The 11919-nt window shown below is 47.0% G+C and overlaps 2 protein-coding genes across 2 annotated transcripts in view; one reads left to right on the plus strand and one right to left on the minus strand.

Annotated features, from left to right (window-relative positions):
- cenpp (centromere protein P) overlaps positions 1-11823 on the minus strand; it is a 30281-nt gene extending 18458 nt beyond the window's left edge. The window contains exons 1-6 of the mRNA XM_061290392.1: positions 11581-11823; positions 10981-11139; positions 10625-10779; positions 9987-10075; positions 8836-8924; positions 8083-8179 (exon numbers count right to left, since the gene is read on the minus strand). Coding sequence (XP_061146376.1) covers positions 8083-8179; positions 8836-8924; positions 9987-10075; positions 10625-10779; positions 10981-11138 — 588 coding nt within the window. The 5' untranslated portion in view covers position 11139; positions 11581-11823. The remainder of the gene's footprint in view (positions 1-8082; positions 8180-8835; positions 8925-9986; positions 10076-10624; positions 10780-10980; positions 11140-11580) is intronic.
- On the plus strand, positions 3963-7281 carry ogna (osteoglycin, paralog a). The gene is made up of 6 exons (XM_061292050.1): positions 3963-4284; positions 5494-5557; positions 5667-5831; positions 5914-6116; positions 6195-6287; positions 6543-7281. Exons 1-6 carry the CDS (start codon positions 4147-4149, stop codon positions 6711-6713), a joined length of 834 nt encoding a protein of 277 aa, XP_061148034.1. The 5' UTR covers positions 3963-4146; the 3' UTR covers positions 6714-7281.
- Positions 11824-11919: the final 96 nt, after the last annotated feature.

Genomic DNA, 11919 nt, shown 5'->3' on the forward strand with positions numbered 1-11919 from the left:
ACAACTGACTGATGTGGTTTTTGGACCTTTGCTGACTTAGGTCTGAAGGGGGGGGGGTATCTTTGGTGGCGCGCCCCTACTTTAGTCTTCCTCCATCGATCTCCACAGATTTTCAAAGGTTTGGACTAAGGAAGTGAAATTGTTTCGATTGCCATTTGGTTTCGGTGTGAGCGAACCGAGCGCTTCTGTACTGCCGTCTTTGACAGCTCCAAGACTAGCGTGCAAAATTGTGGCTTCGGGAGGGCTCAGGATTTTTGGAGATCTGCCATGAGGTAAAGACGTCTTTCTCAGGCAACGTGAAAGGGGCTTCAGAGTCTGGAAGGAGCCGCCAAGGCGTCCGATGTCGGAGCACAATCCCGGCTTGATTAAGAGCAGATTCCTGAAGCTGTCTGGAAAACCTGCACTCCAATAATCCTTTTCCCAAAAGACCAGGGAGAAAAAGATTCTATCACAGATTTACGGCTCTTCCCAAAAGATCCACGAAAAAGCTACTACCAGCGGTAGAGTCCTTAGAAGGTCTTCAAAAGCTCATCCAAATGATTACTTTCCAAGGCGTGACCTTTTGGAAATGCAACGTAACCCACTCGACCTCGCAAAGACCAGCGTGGCTGACCCGCCTCAGGCAGGGGTCACCAACTCCAGTCCTCGAGGGCTTCCTCCAATCCAGCCTGTTTAAGGCACAGCCTAACGACACGCGCCCGATTCAAATGACCAGCTTGTTTGGAAGCTCTGTAAAAGCATGAGGACATTCCTGATGATTTGAATCGGGTGTGTTGCGGTGGAGATGCATCAAAAACAGGCTGGATAGATGGAGACCCTCGAGAACCGGACTAGGGCAGCCCTGGCCGAAGGAAACTCATCAAAACACGCAGTGGATTTGAAAGCATCTCAAAATGCCGTGAAGTCTTTTTCTGGTCGCTCGAAACCACAGCAGGCCTCGTTCATTCGTTGCTCGGCGTCAACGTGTTCCTCACGTGTGGGCTTCTTGGAAGTTCCCATGTTAATGCAATTAGGTTTGTTTTAAGAGGATACCATGCTTGCAAATTTTTCTCCCAGCGCTAATTGTGACGAGGAGAACATGGCCCTCTTCACCGTCTGGGGAAAATCATTTCTTTTTGGGGAGGGCTTTTTTTTTGGACTCCATGAATGGTGTGTTTTGTCTCTGTCGACTTCAATCGAGTCAAACTATGTTGATATTGTGCCGACTTAGGGCCGGACGATGATGGAAAAACAAAAGTAGTACGGTGCCAAGGAGCTATGTTGACGTGAGTTAACGAGCTTAATTTACGCTATTATTTTTAAAGCGATTTAAGGAGTGGCCTTTGGACAAACGTGGTGCTTTGGCGCCATCTTCTACCCACTCGAGGTATTTTCATGCCAAACAATTTTGGCTGTAAATCGAATGATGCCTGAAAGGGTTTTAGTTTTATGGCGCAGCTGAACTTGTTTGTACAAGGCACGTTGTGGACGTCCCTCCGCATTTACACAGCCTGTTTTGATTATTTGCCGCACGTTTTGGTCAGAAAAAATATATATATATATATATAGTTGAATCTTACATTTCTGCGTAACGAGCAATAATGAAAGCTATCAACTGAAGAGCGAAACGTTCCAGTCGACATCTGCTTTCGATCGTGTCGGTTGGACGTTTTTGAGTCACGACTACATCGGAGTCCATCTCAAGTCAGTCTCCTCCGTTTTTAAAATTCCACATGTCAAGCCACACGTGAGATTTATTAGCCGCGGCGGCTCGCGTCTTGTCGGCACGGTCGGGCATCTGGTGAGTCATGCGGCGGGCGCACTTGCTCTGGCGCCAAGCGACAAAGTTGGCATCTGTCAAATCTGGTGTCTACGAAAAGCCCGCTCGAAAGACTTCAGTCGGCCGCATCTGCTCTGAATCCATCTGACAGCGGGAAGCCTTTTCGAAACACACCATCCTTCAGTACTTCAGCAGAAAAAAGCAACCACCAAAAAAAAAAAAAAAAGAAACAATGTCAAAGCAACTGTCGACATCCGTAAATTGCACAAACGCACAAATTTCATTCCACAATAGCCTCCCAACGCTACGTAAGTGGAGCAAACCTTCTCCACCCTCGTTATTGTTTTGCTCCATGTGTATGCAGCTGTTTTAGCACTTTCCCCCCCCAAATCCTCCAAGAGCGAATTCCAAGACGGAACGCCGCAGTTTGAACAGAGTCCCAGCATAAGGAAAAGCCATCGCCGGTGCCGATGGGAAGAGCAAATCGGTTTTTCCCACGTGGCTTCGCTCGCTTGTAAAATATTGACGGCGATACGGAACAGAGTCACTCGGTTGATTGACTTGGTAGACGAGCAGCAAACGCTTTGGCGTGGACGATTGACTTCCGTGTCATGTTATGAGCGAGACACAGCAGACACAGAGACAGCTTCTTCCCCCAGGCTGTTGCTCTGATGAACTCACACCACTCATAGAGTCTCAGAGACATTACTGTGCAATAACATCCTGCTCCTCACACCTTCTTGAATTTGTCTACACTGTTTTTGCATTATTCACATGTCCTGAATGTTGTTAGTCACCTAAATGTTGAACAGAGGGTGTGTTTCTACCGAAGTCAAATTCCTTGTTTGGCACGCTCAAACATGGCGAATAAAAAAACTCTTGAACTCTTGAACTCTTGAGAGGGACGGAGAAGACGTTTTGCAAGAAGATGGAGCAAGTTCCCGCCTTAGGACGGCTAGCAGCAGATAGCCCAATGCTAACGTGTGACACTCGGCAGTAGTTGGAAGTGTGTGCAGGCCGAAGCTTTCTCGTTTACTCTCCTCAATGCAAGCCGGAGTAGCTCGAGTTTTTCAACTCATCACATATGTCCCAAGTTGATTCGTTGTACAGTAAATGATCAAATCATTAAAAAAATAATAATAATAAATTGTACTCGCATTAAAAGACATTATGAATATTAGGTTAATTCATTGCAATCCAAATACCGTATTTTCCCGAGTATAAGTCGCAGTTTTTTTCTTTGTGCGACATATACCGTATTGGTCCGAATATAAGACGATGTTTTTTGCATTGAAATAAGACTTACATTCGGGGTCATGTCTGTTCTTGGTGTATTTTGTCACATAAAGTTCCCCCCAAAATGCGACTTGTACTCCAGTGCTACATCTATGTTTTTTGTCTTCTTTATTATGCATTTTATGGCTGGTGCGACTTGTACTTCGGAGCGTTTTATAGTCCGGAAAATACGCTGAATAGAAATCATGAAATAATTTGAGAGTTTGCACTGATTTGGGCCCTAAGCTTGATTTACACAAACAAAAGGGAGAGTGAATCTGGCAAAGCAGTCTGGGAAAACTTTCCAGTGGAAGAAACGCGGTGTTCTAAATGAGAGCATGCCGAGTGTATTTCACAGCTGTTGATTTGCGGCTGCGTTTGGACCGAGTTCAAACTTTGGCAGAGAAAAAAGACGTGACGGGCTTCCCCACGCTTTTTTTTTTTTTTTGCACATCGGTGCTTCTTCTTCTTCTTGACAAGTCGCATCGAGAGGAAAAATGAGCGCAAAGAGCTTCAAGAGAAAGCATGCGAGCCTTGCAGGCCTCACGTCGAGAAAAGGAAGGAACACGAGCCTCCGCACGCGCAGTGTTTACATAATAAATACATTTTATTTTGAAAAACGTTACGATTATTTTCCATTTCCAATTTCACGGACCATCTGCGATACTGCTACGGACCAGTAGAGTGCCGCAGACCACCGGTTGAAAATCTTTATGCTAGGTTGTTGTCTCAGTGGGTGACTGTGCGCCCTCCAGTGGATAAGAAGAGCAACAACAATGCGGTTATTGCGCTCTCTGCCCGTGGGCCAGATTGGAGCCCCTCGACAAGCCGTTCGGTTTGACAGCCTGGCCCGGCCCTGCCCAGCCCAACCCCATTTGGATGTTGCACAGTTTGAAGTGAAGCTTTCACACCCTGGAAGCAATTCTTTCTATTTGCATGACGTGCTGTGTTTCTTGGAGGAATGAGACGCGGTTAGGAAAGGGTTAAAAAAGAAAAGTGTGTGTGTGTTTGGGGGGGGGGGGTCTGCTTTTTTAGCGCGCCGCTTGAGCCTTTAAATAGCGTCATTGGACACAGGCCGCCAAGGGGGCTCGAAGTGCAGCGCATCTGCTGGCATGGCGAGCAGCGTGAGGGAACTCGTACTGACGTGCATGCTGCTGGCGCCGTGGCTGGCCGCCGGCGGGGCCGCCGGAGCACCAGGACGGCAGCAAAGCAGCTTCTTCGGCAGCCGTTTGACATTGACGCGGACCAGGGTAAGAACTTCCTTCCGCCTTATTTTGTCTAAACAATCCCAAACCGGGCGAGATGGAGAGTGTAAAGAGGCTGAAGCTGAATAATGACTTGAGTTCGGGAAAGTGGCTGTGCCAACTCTGTTGATGGCGCATGTGTGGCCACTAAAGTTGCTGCTTTAAGTGCTATTGTCCAATGTCAGCGAGTTACATTTTGATTATTACTGTAATTTTCGGACTATAAGTCGCGGTTTTTTTTCATAGTTTGGGTGGGGGGGGGGGGGGCGACTTATACTCAGGAGCGACTTATATACATATATATGTTTGTTTTTTCACTTTTTTGGGCATTTTATGGCTGGCGCGACTTATACTCCGGTGCGACTTATAGTCCGAAAATTACGTTAGTTGACTTCCCCGAGTGTGCGCTAAGACTTAAAATGTCATTTTAATGTCAGGTCCTCTCTAACAATCACTAAATAAGGAATTTTAAACTGCGTGCTTGTTTTTCTCTCTGGAGAAGCATTAAAAGCTGACCTTAGACCCCATTTGCAATGGTGAGGCCAACGTTTCCACATGGCCGAGCAACACTCGGCACTGGGGAGACTTGACACCCAGCACGCAAAGCCTCATTCCACCACACGCGGCTAAGCAAAAGCAAACATTTGTCTGCGGCCAAAATGCAGCACGAATCTTCCAACATAATCTTGAGTCGCCGCTCTCGGGACCAGTTGCGTCTGGCAACAGATGGAGCAAACGCTCCAAAAAAGCCTAGGTGCAATTTCCCATCTGTTGAGCAAATCTTAAACGCTACGTTGAGTCCTGAGAGTGAAATGGGCTGGATGAATGAGTTGTTGCTGAGGACGCTAGCGTAGGAGCAGAAGATTTGGTTTTGAACGCAAAACGATGGTCAAGAGCCTCTGCGTCACCAACACGACATGATAACGCGCCGCCGTCATTGTTGTAAATGCGAGGCCACATGAGAAGTGGGAGAAAGATATCCATCGCACCGAATGGAATCAGAGCTCCGTAGTGGGCAAACGGCGCGAGGCCCAACTCCCACGTAAAACGGCCTTTATAACGAATATCCGCTTTTCATCGGCAAAAAACTGTTAAATTGCGATAAAATCGGCAGACTGATGGGCAACGATTGAAAACAAATAGACAGCTCGAAGAAGTTTAAATTCTTGCAAACACAAACTTGATTCTCATCATTGGGTTTGGTTGATTCCACAGAGGGCGCCGCCTTTGGCAGACCAAGAGGACAATAGCCCTGGCCCGGCAGGGGGAGACGCATCGGGTAAGCCAAAGAAAACCGAGCCACGTTCGTTTGCAAATCTTGGACACGGGATTCCGCTGGCAACAATTGCTGATGTCACGTCTTTTCACCTCCCACCGGCATGTTACAGATCTGCCCACCTGCCTGCTGTGCGTCTGCCTCACCCGCTCGGTGTACTGCGAGGAGGTGAGCCCGGACATGACGGCCGTGCCCACCCTGCCCAAGGAGACGGCCTACCTCTACGCCCGCTTTAACAAAATCCGCAAGATCCACACCGGGGACTTTGCCAACATCGGTACAAAAGCGCCTGCCGCCGAGGCAATTACGACAGTGGGCAAAGAGAATTGAGTTCCGAAGCAGCCGCTCTTCTCTTACAGTAACGCTCAAGAGGATCGACCTGACGGCGAACCTGATCTCGGAGATCGAGGACGGGGCTTTCGCCAATCTGCCGCTACTGGAGGAACTGTCGCTGGCGGACAACAGGCTGGTCAGGCTTCCGGCGCTGCCCGCCAAGCTGACGTCGTTCAACGCCAACAACAACCTCCTCAAGACCAAGGGTGTCAAAGCCACCGCCTTCAAGGTACACGCGGGACATGACGTGCGCTCGGCCGTGCCCGGTGAGCAAACGGCTTAAATGGTCCTTTTCCAAACCTGACAGAAACTGACGAGTCTGGCCAACTTGTACCTGGCTAACAACCAGATGGAAGCAGTCCCGCAGATCCCGGAGAACGTTCGGACCTTACATCTACAGGTACGTCGTACGTTACCATTCTGAGCCACTCCGTTTAGAATCAAAGCCTTGCTTCATCAAAAATCCAGCCCACAAAAAGTCTCAAGTTGCCATGACTTGAAGAAAGAGGAAAAAAAAAAAGACATCTTGCCATCTCAGGAAAACATTACTGAAAGTCCTTTTCCAATCGTGGCGTCGCCTTCGGAGCAGACGCCCCCAAATACGCCATGGGGTCGTTTTTGCGGGGATGTTAATTCCTGCCCCTCTCGCCACCAGAACAACAACATCACGGACATCAACATTGACACCTTCTGCAGGTCCAACGACACCTACTACCTTAGACCCAGCCTCAGCGAAGTCCGTCTGGATGGAAATCCCCTGGTCCTGTCCAAGCACCCTGACAGCTTCATGTGTATGAAAGTACTGCCGATCGGAAGGTACCGGTGAACATAGAGGTGGGCGAGAATCTTGTTCTTTGGGGCACACTGACTGAAATATTCTGGATGTGGGGAGGGGGCTGGCCTTCTGCATTACAAGTGAGGCGCGAGACAGTCACAGTCGAATTATAAGTTGTTTTCAAAGCGCCTAAGCAGTGTGGCCAGCACCCAAGTGGGACAACAGGTCATTAGCGTGAACTTTGAGTCGCGCCTAACTTATTGGACAGCAGAACCGTTGATGATGATTAAAAGCCACAGGGAAGATTTGAAGATCCCCTCGGATCGTCATTCTGGCGTCGAATCCAAAATGCTGCGCAATAATTCGGCCTTACCAATAAATCAAGAATGAGCGTGGCGGCAGCTTTGCGGCCCTCTGTCACTTTGCCGCCTTTCTAACATTAATTTATTAACTCAACTTGAATTTAAGTATGGAAGCATTTATCATCATTTATTGAATCCATGTATGAAATGTAGCCCCTGCAGTAAGAAGACAAATGCTTACCAATGTGCAGTGCTTGTACAGTGATATCAAGGTATGGCTTAAGGTGTTTGAATAAAGTGGATTTTTTTTTTTTAAATGTGTTTGGAATTATTGTTGGTGAAGACGAAACCTGCGCAACTGTTTTTCAAGTCAAGTTGACGATGCATTGCAGCGATCGTGTTGCGCCAGTGTGAACTGAGATTGAAACCTTCCTGCATGGCAGGCTAACTGTGTGGAGAAAAGCACACGCCGCATCTCGCACATTCCGTACCAGAACTGCACGACAACGCGAGCTGTCATCGTTTTGGACTGCTGAAATGGAAATGTGCTGGGATGAAAAATGCACGCGAGGGCTTGTAAATGTTTGCGGTTTGTAGCCCGTTAAGAGGCCGACCACCATCGGCGCTGTGAAAGCGTGGCAACACAGAAGAAAACAACTTTTTTTCTCTCCACCCTCAGCTTAAAACTCCAGCGCCTGTGCGTCATTAATAGTTGCGCTCCGTGGGACAATCGCATTTTCCGACAAAATGAAAGTCGAGCAAAATAAAACAGGGGAAAAAAAAAAAAAAATCTCGCAGGCAAGTACGGAAAAAACGAGCTAATGCCCCGTTTGTGCGCCAACTTGGCAAAGCGTTTGACTCTTGGAGTAAACAGCGGCTCCGTGTAACTTCTGCAACGTGATTAAATGTTGAGTTCTGCCTGCTGTGGAGTTAGGACTGGGTCCAACCGCCAATTGTAAAAGCATTTGGCCGACACCACAGCGGGCCAACCGGTTAGCACGTTCAAATCCAAACATGTGCCTGTCGAGCTCGTGTCGGGGCTATCAAGTTGCAGATGAAGAGACACGGGGCCGATGATTACGAGCGAGCGGTCCCAGTTGGATCGTGCCGCCACTTACCTGAAAGTGCCGGAAGGCGTGGCGGCGCTCGTTCATCCTGTCTGAGAAAGTCCGGAGTGTCCTGAAGAACATCAGGAGTTCCCTGCTCTCCTCCACTCTGAAAGGCCAAGAGATAGAAAATTATCATCCCTGCTCTACGGAGTGGCGTAGAGGAATGACACAACTAAGTATATCATGCTTAAAGCAGAGGGGTCTTCAACTTAAATAAAACATATACAAGGTATGTCTTATTTATTATAGAGGCTTCATTTAGTTGCAATAAACAAAACGATGTGAACAGACCATATGTGCTTTTTATGTCTTTTTTTCCCCAGAAGTAGGGTTCTCCGCTTGTCGTGAGTGCCAAGAGGCACGCGTCGAGCCGATCTGCGCTTGGCTTCGCACTATCACTCTAGAAAAAGAAGGCCAGCTGACTTTTGTCAAGTCCAGGCTGAAAGTCCACAGGGTTTACGGCTCATTTGGCTCGGGACTCGCCAAAAGACAAGTCTCTAAATCAGCAGTTACGCTGGAGAATAAATTCAGCCGCGTCTCCGTTATCCGCAGTGTTTTTCCATGTGTTGTTTTCCAGACAGGCATCGTCCAGATGTGACTGGAGAGCGCGGCGAGCTTCACACAACTGCTAAGACTTGCTGAAGCTCTCGCGGGAGCCTCGAAAAAGGCAACCTTGAGCTCCACCTTGCCTCACCACCTGGCCAGTCGGCGTGGTCGCCTCGCGGTTGCAACGAGGCCAGCAGCAAGTGGAAGAACACTCACCCGGTGAGGAAGCGGCTGAAGTTGCACAGGTCACTGGCACCAGTCACGACATTCAGGCTGTCGACGGACTTCTCGGGCCGCTCACCTCCCTGCAACACAAATACAATCTCTGACATCTGTTCCATTATGTTTGTTGAGATTTTAAAACCCTTTCTTAGCCAACGTCACAGCCACTGATTTTAGACTTCTGCCCTGCTAAAACTCCACACAAACTCCTTCGATGCTCACTGAAACCAGGTGCGGATGCAGTTGTTTGAATTCCCCGCTTTGCACTTCCACTTGAGAAGCTCCGCTGTCTCGTGTACAAGCAGCAAATCAACCGTTCCGACACATTTTCATCCGATCATCCCTCTCTCGGCAAGAACAGCAGAAGTTTCCTCCGGGAAACAGAGAAGCCTTCCTCTCGCCATTCATTTTGATGAGCTCAAACACTGAGGTTACCTGTAACATCCATCACCATGTGGCAGGGAGGGAAAACATACGTGAATTAAAGGCATACTAAAAGAGCGGCGGCAATGTGACAAATGTCCATGTCTCCGCGCGACATAACTCAGCCGTGTAATGAAAACAAGGTTGTGCTTTGCAACAAGGTGACCATGAAAGGAAGGCTTGAGCAAAGCAGCCGTTCCCCTCGTTAATCCCAATAATGAAAACTTTGGAAGACACGAAAGGTCGTTCAATGATACTTTCATCTCATTTTACAGAAGTCATATTTCTTTTTTATTTGCGTGTTGAAAGCTGTAGCAGAGGTCAGCTGCTAAACTCATCAGAGTGCAGCGATGAGTTTGGAGCTCTGGCACCCCCTGTTGGCCCCACAACGCACCAGCAGGCCTTTTGACTTGAATGCAAAGGCCGTGTCAGTACTGCAAAGTTTGCAGTAATTGTTTTCCCTCTACTACGACGCTAAAGTGCAGTGTGCCTATTGAAAAGTCCATGTGCTAATTAATTGTAAATCTCCAGTAAAGTAAGTTTACTTTGTTGCCTACCACCGTTTGTTAGAATGAATAGTCATGGCAATGGGATGGGATGGAAACTGTTGCATTCAACTACTTTCTTCAAGAAATGGTAGGAAAATACAGTGAACACAAGCACATTCGTCTTCGACTGCCTCAACTACAGCAATTTGTGTGTCAACCGGCATCGCGACCCACCTTGATCTCAGAGAGCTGAAACTCCACCTGGAAGTCCAACTCTGAGCACTGACCGCAGACACACATCTCTTGCACTGACTTGGTGCTGCCTAAAAATAGACACAAACACAAACCCCAGTTGTCAGTCATCAATATCTTATATCATAGTTTTAATTTAAAAAAAAATAGCACCATATGATACTTTGCTTGATCAAAAATATCACTAAAAGAGAATGTGTAGTGAAGGAAATTATTTGTGCATCGTGATTTCTTGCCTTAATTCAAAAGGTGTTGTCTGTCGCCTTAGCCACAAGGGGGCAGTATAATACACACAGACAAGAAACAGTAAATGCAATTAACAGTGATATTATTTGTTTATACATTCTTCTCTGTCTGCATGTGTTACTACAACGTTGATGGAAGGTTCGTCAACCTGCCGATGGCGTTTATGTTATGCGTTAGCATTAAGCTAGCAAGCGTCGTGACATGTTGCTCTGAATTGTCCGTGGTTGGGAATGTGACTGTGAATTCTTGTTTGTCCCTGACATTGGCTGGCAAACAGTCTAAACATGTATCCCCACCTCTGGGCAGCACTATAGAAAACAGATTTGAGTTTATAGAAAACTGATTTGAATATTTGGTTTGTCTTTTTGACGTACCGCTTTGCAGAATGCGTGCAGTGCAGCTCCTCAGGCTGATGCCGTTCATTTTAGTCTGACGCTGCAGATCTTCCTCCAGCTGCTCCACCTCCTCCCTCAGACTGGACAGAGCCATGCGAGCATCTTCTTTAGGCCCGTGTCCGCACACCAGCAACCTGTCACACATCCAGGCAGACGGCTGTCAAAACTATAAAAAGTGTGCTTCGAAGCTAGGATATTTTTTTATGCTTCTTTTTGTTATTCATTGATTTCTTTGTATATAAAGATGATAACAGTGATCATAATGATCATTTAGGTCATAATAAAAGTGCTGTAAAATGTTCATCCATCGAGGCTTAGCAAGGAATACAACTCACAGTGCATCCCGTAGTGGTTGGCTGGAATGCAAAGCGAGTTCCTCCTGGCGCCTTTGACGCTGGCGCTGCAGTTGTGCCACCTCCACCTGAAGACGCTGAATGTTTTCCTCCAACAGCATCACCTCCTCCTTGTTCTCCTCATTTATCCTTTTCTCCATTCTGATGAAACAATCCGGACAAATACATCAAACATGTAATACTTGTGAAAAACAGAGTGTAGCAGTAGTACCAATGACAAAGACACCGACTACATGAATTGTGTCAAAACGTTCTATTTGACACTCACACTCGGTATTAATTTAACCATATGGTTGTTTTCGTGGGTAATTAGAAACAGTTGCCCCCAATGTACCCAAACAATCCACTACAGCTCTATGTAGAAAGTAGAAAGTAAAATACAAATATATTCTGTGGTTTACTTAGTTAACGCTGACTTAGTAGTCGGAATGTACATGTTGCTGGCTAAATTGAGACGGCAACCACCGTTAACGACGCATATGTAATGTCACACGAAAACAGTGAAAATATACGAGTTCATGTTCATGATAAAGCGCCTTACGAATATTTTTAACGTATTAAAAACATAAAAATGAAACTTACTGGGTGAGTTGGCGAGGTTTCTCGAAAGAGAAAGATTTGGAAACGCGCGCGCCTTGTGGACGCTACCACTTTTGCCGACGTCGGAGGGGTCGGGAAAATCATTTATTCAGTTCCAACGTTCCAATTATTCTATATTTAGGAGCGTGGGGAGAAAATAAAACTAATAACTTCATATCAAGCGCTAATATGCCATGATAGAGAAAGCTGTCGATGATACACAATTCCCGACCACTCCGAGCTAAGTGAGCAGCTCGAGGTTGACGTCATTGGGTTCCCCTTGATTCAGTGATTCCACCTTGAATTATGTCCAATTGCACATTTTACGTAATTATAATTTCA

Source organism: Syngnathus typhle, linkage group LG11, assembly GCF_033458585.1.
Source record: "Syngnathus typhle isolate RoL2023-S1 ecotype Sweden linkage group LG11, RoL_Styp_1.0, whole genome shotgun sequence".
NCBI lineage: Eukaryota > Metazoa > Chordata > Actinopteri > Syngnathiformes > Syngnathidae > Syngnathus > Syngnathus typhle.

What these genes read in the sequence shown, in the direction of transcription:
- ogna (XM_061292050.1), top strand. Translation starts at nt 4,147, where the DNA reads ATGGCGAGCAGCGTGAGGGAACTCGTACTGACGTGCATGCTGCTGGCG. An exon ending in TGACATTGACGCGGACCAGG is followed by an intron (nt 4,285 to 5,493) that starts GTAAGAACTTCC and finishes TTGATTCCACAG; the next exon opens with AGGGCGCCGCCTTTGGCAGA. An exon ending in GGCAGGGGGAGACGCATCGG is followed by an intron (nt 5,558 to 5,666) that starts GTAAGCCAAAGA and finishes GGCATGTTACAG; the next exon opens with ATCTGCCCACCTGCCTGCTG.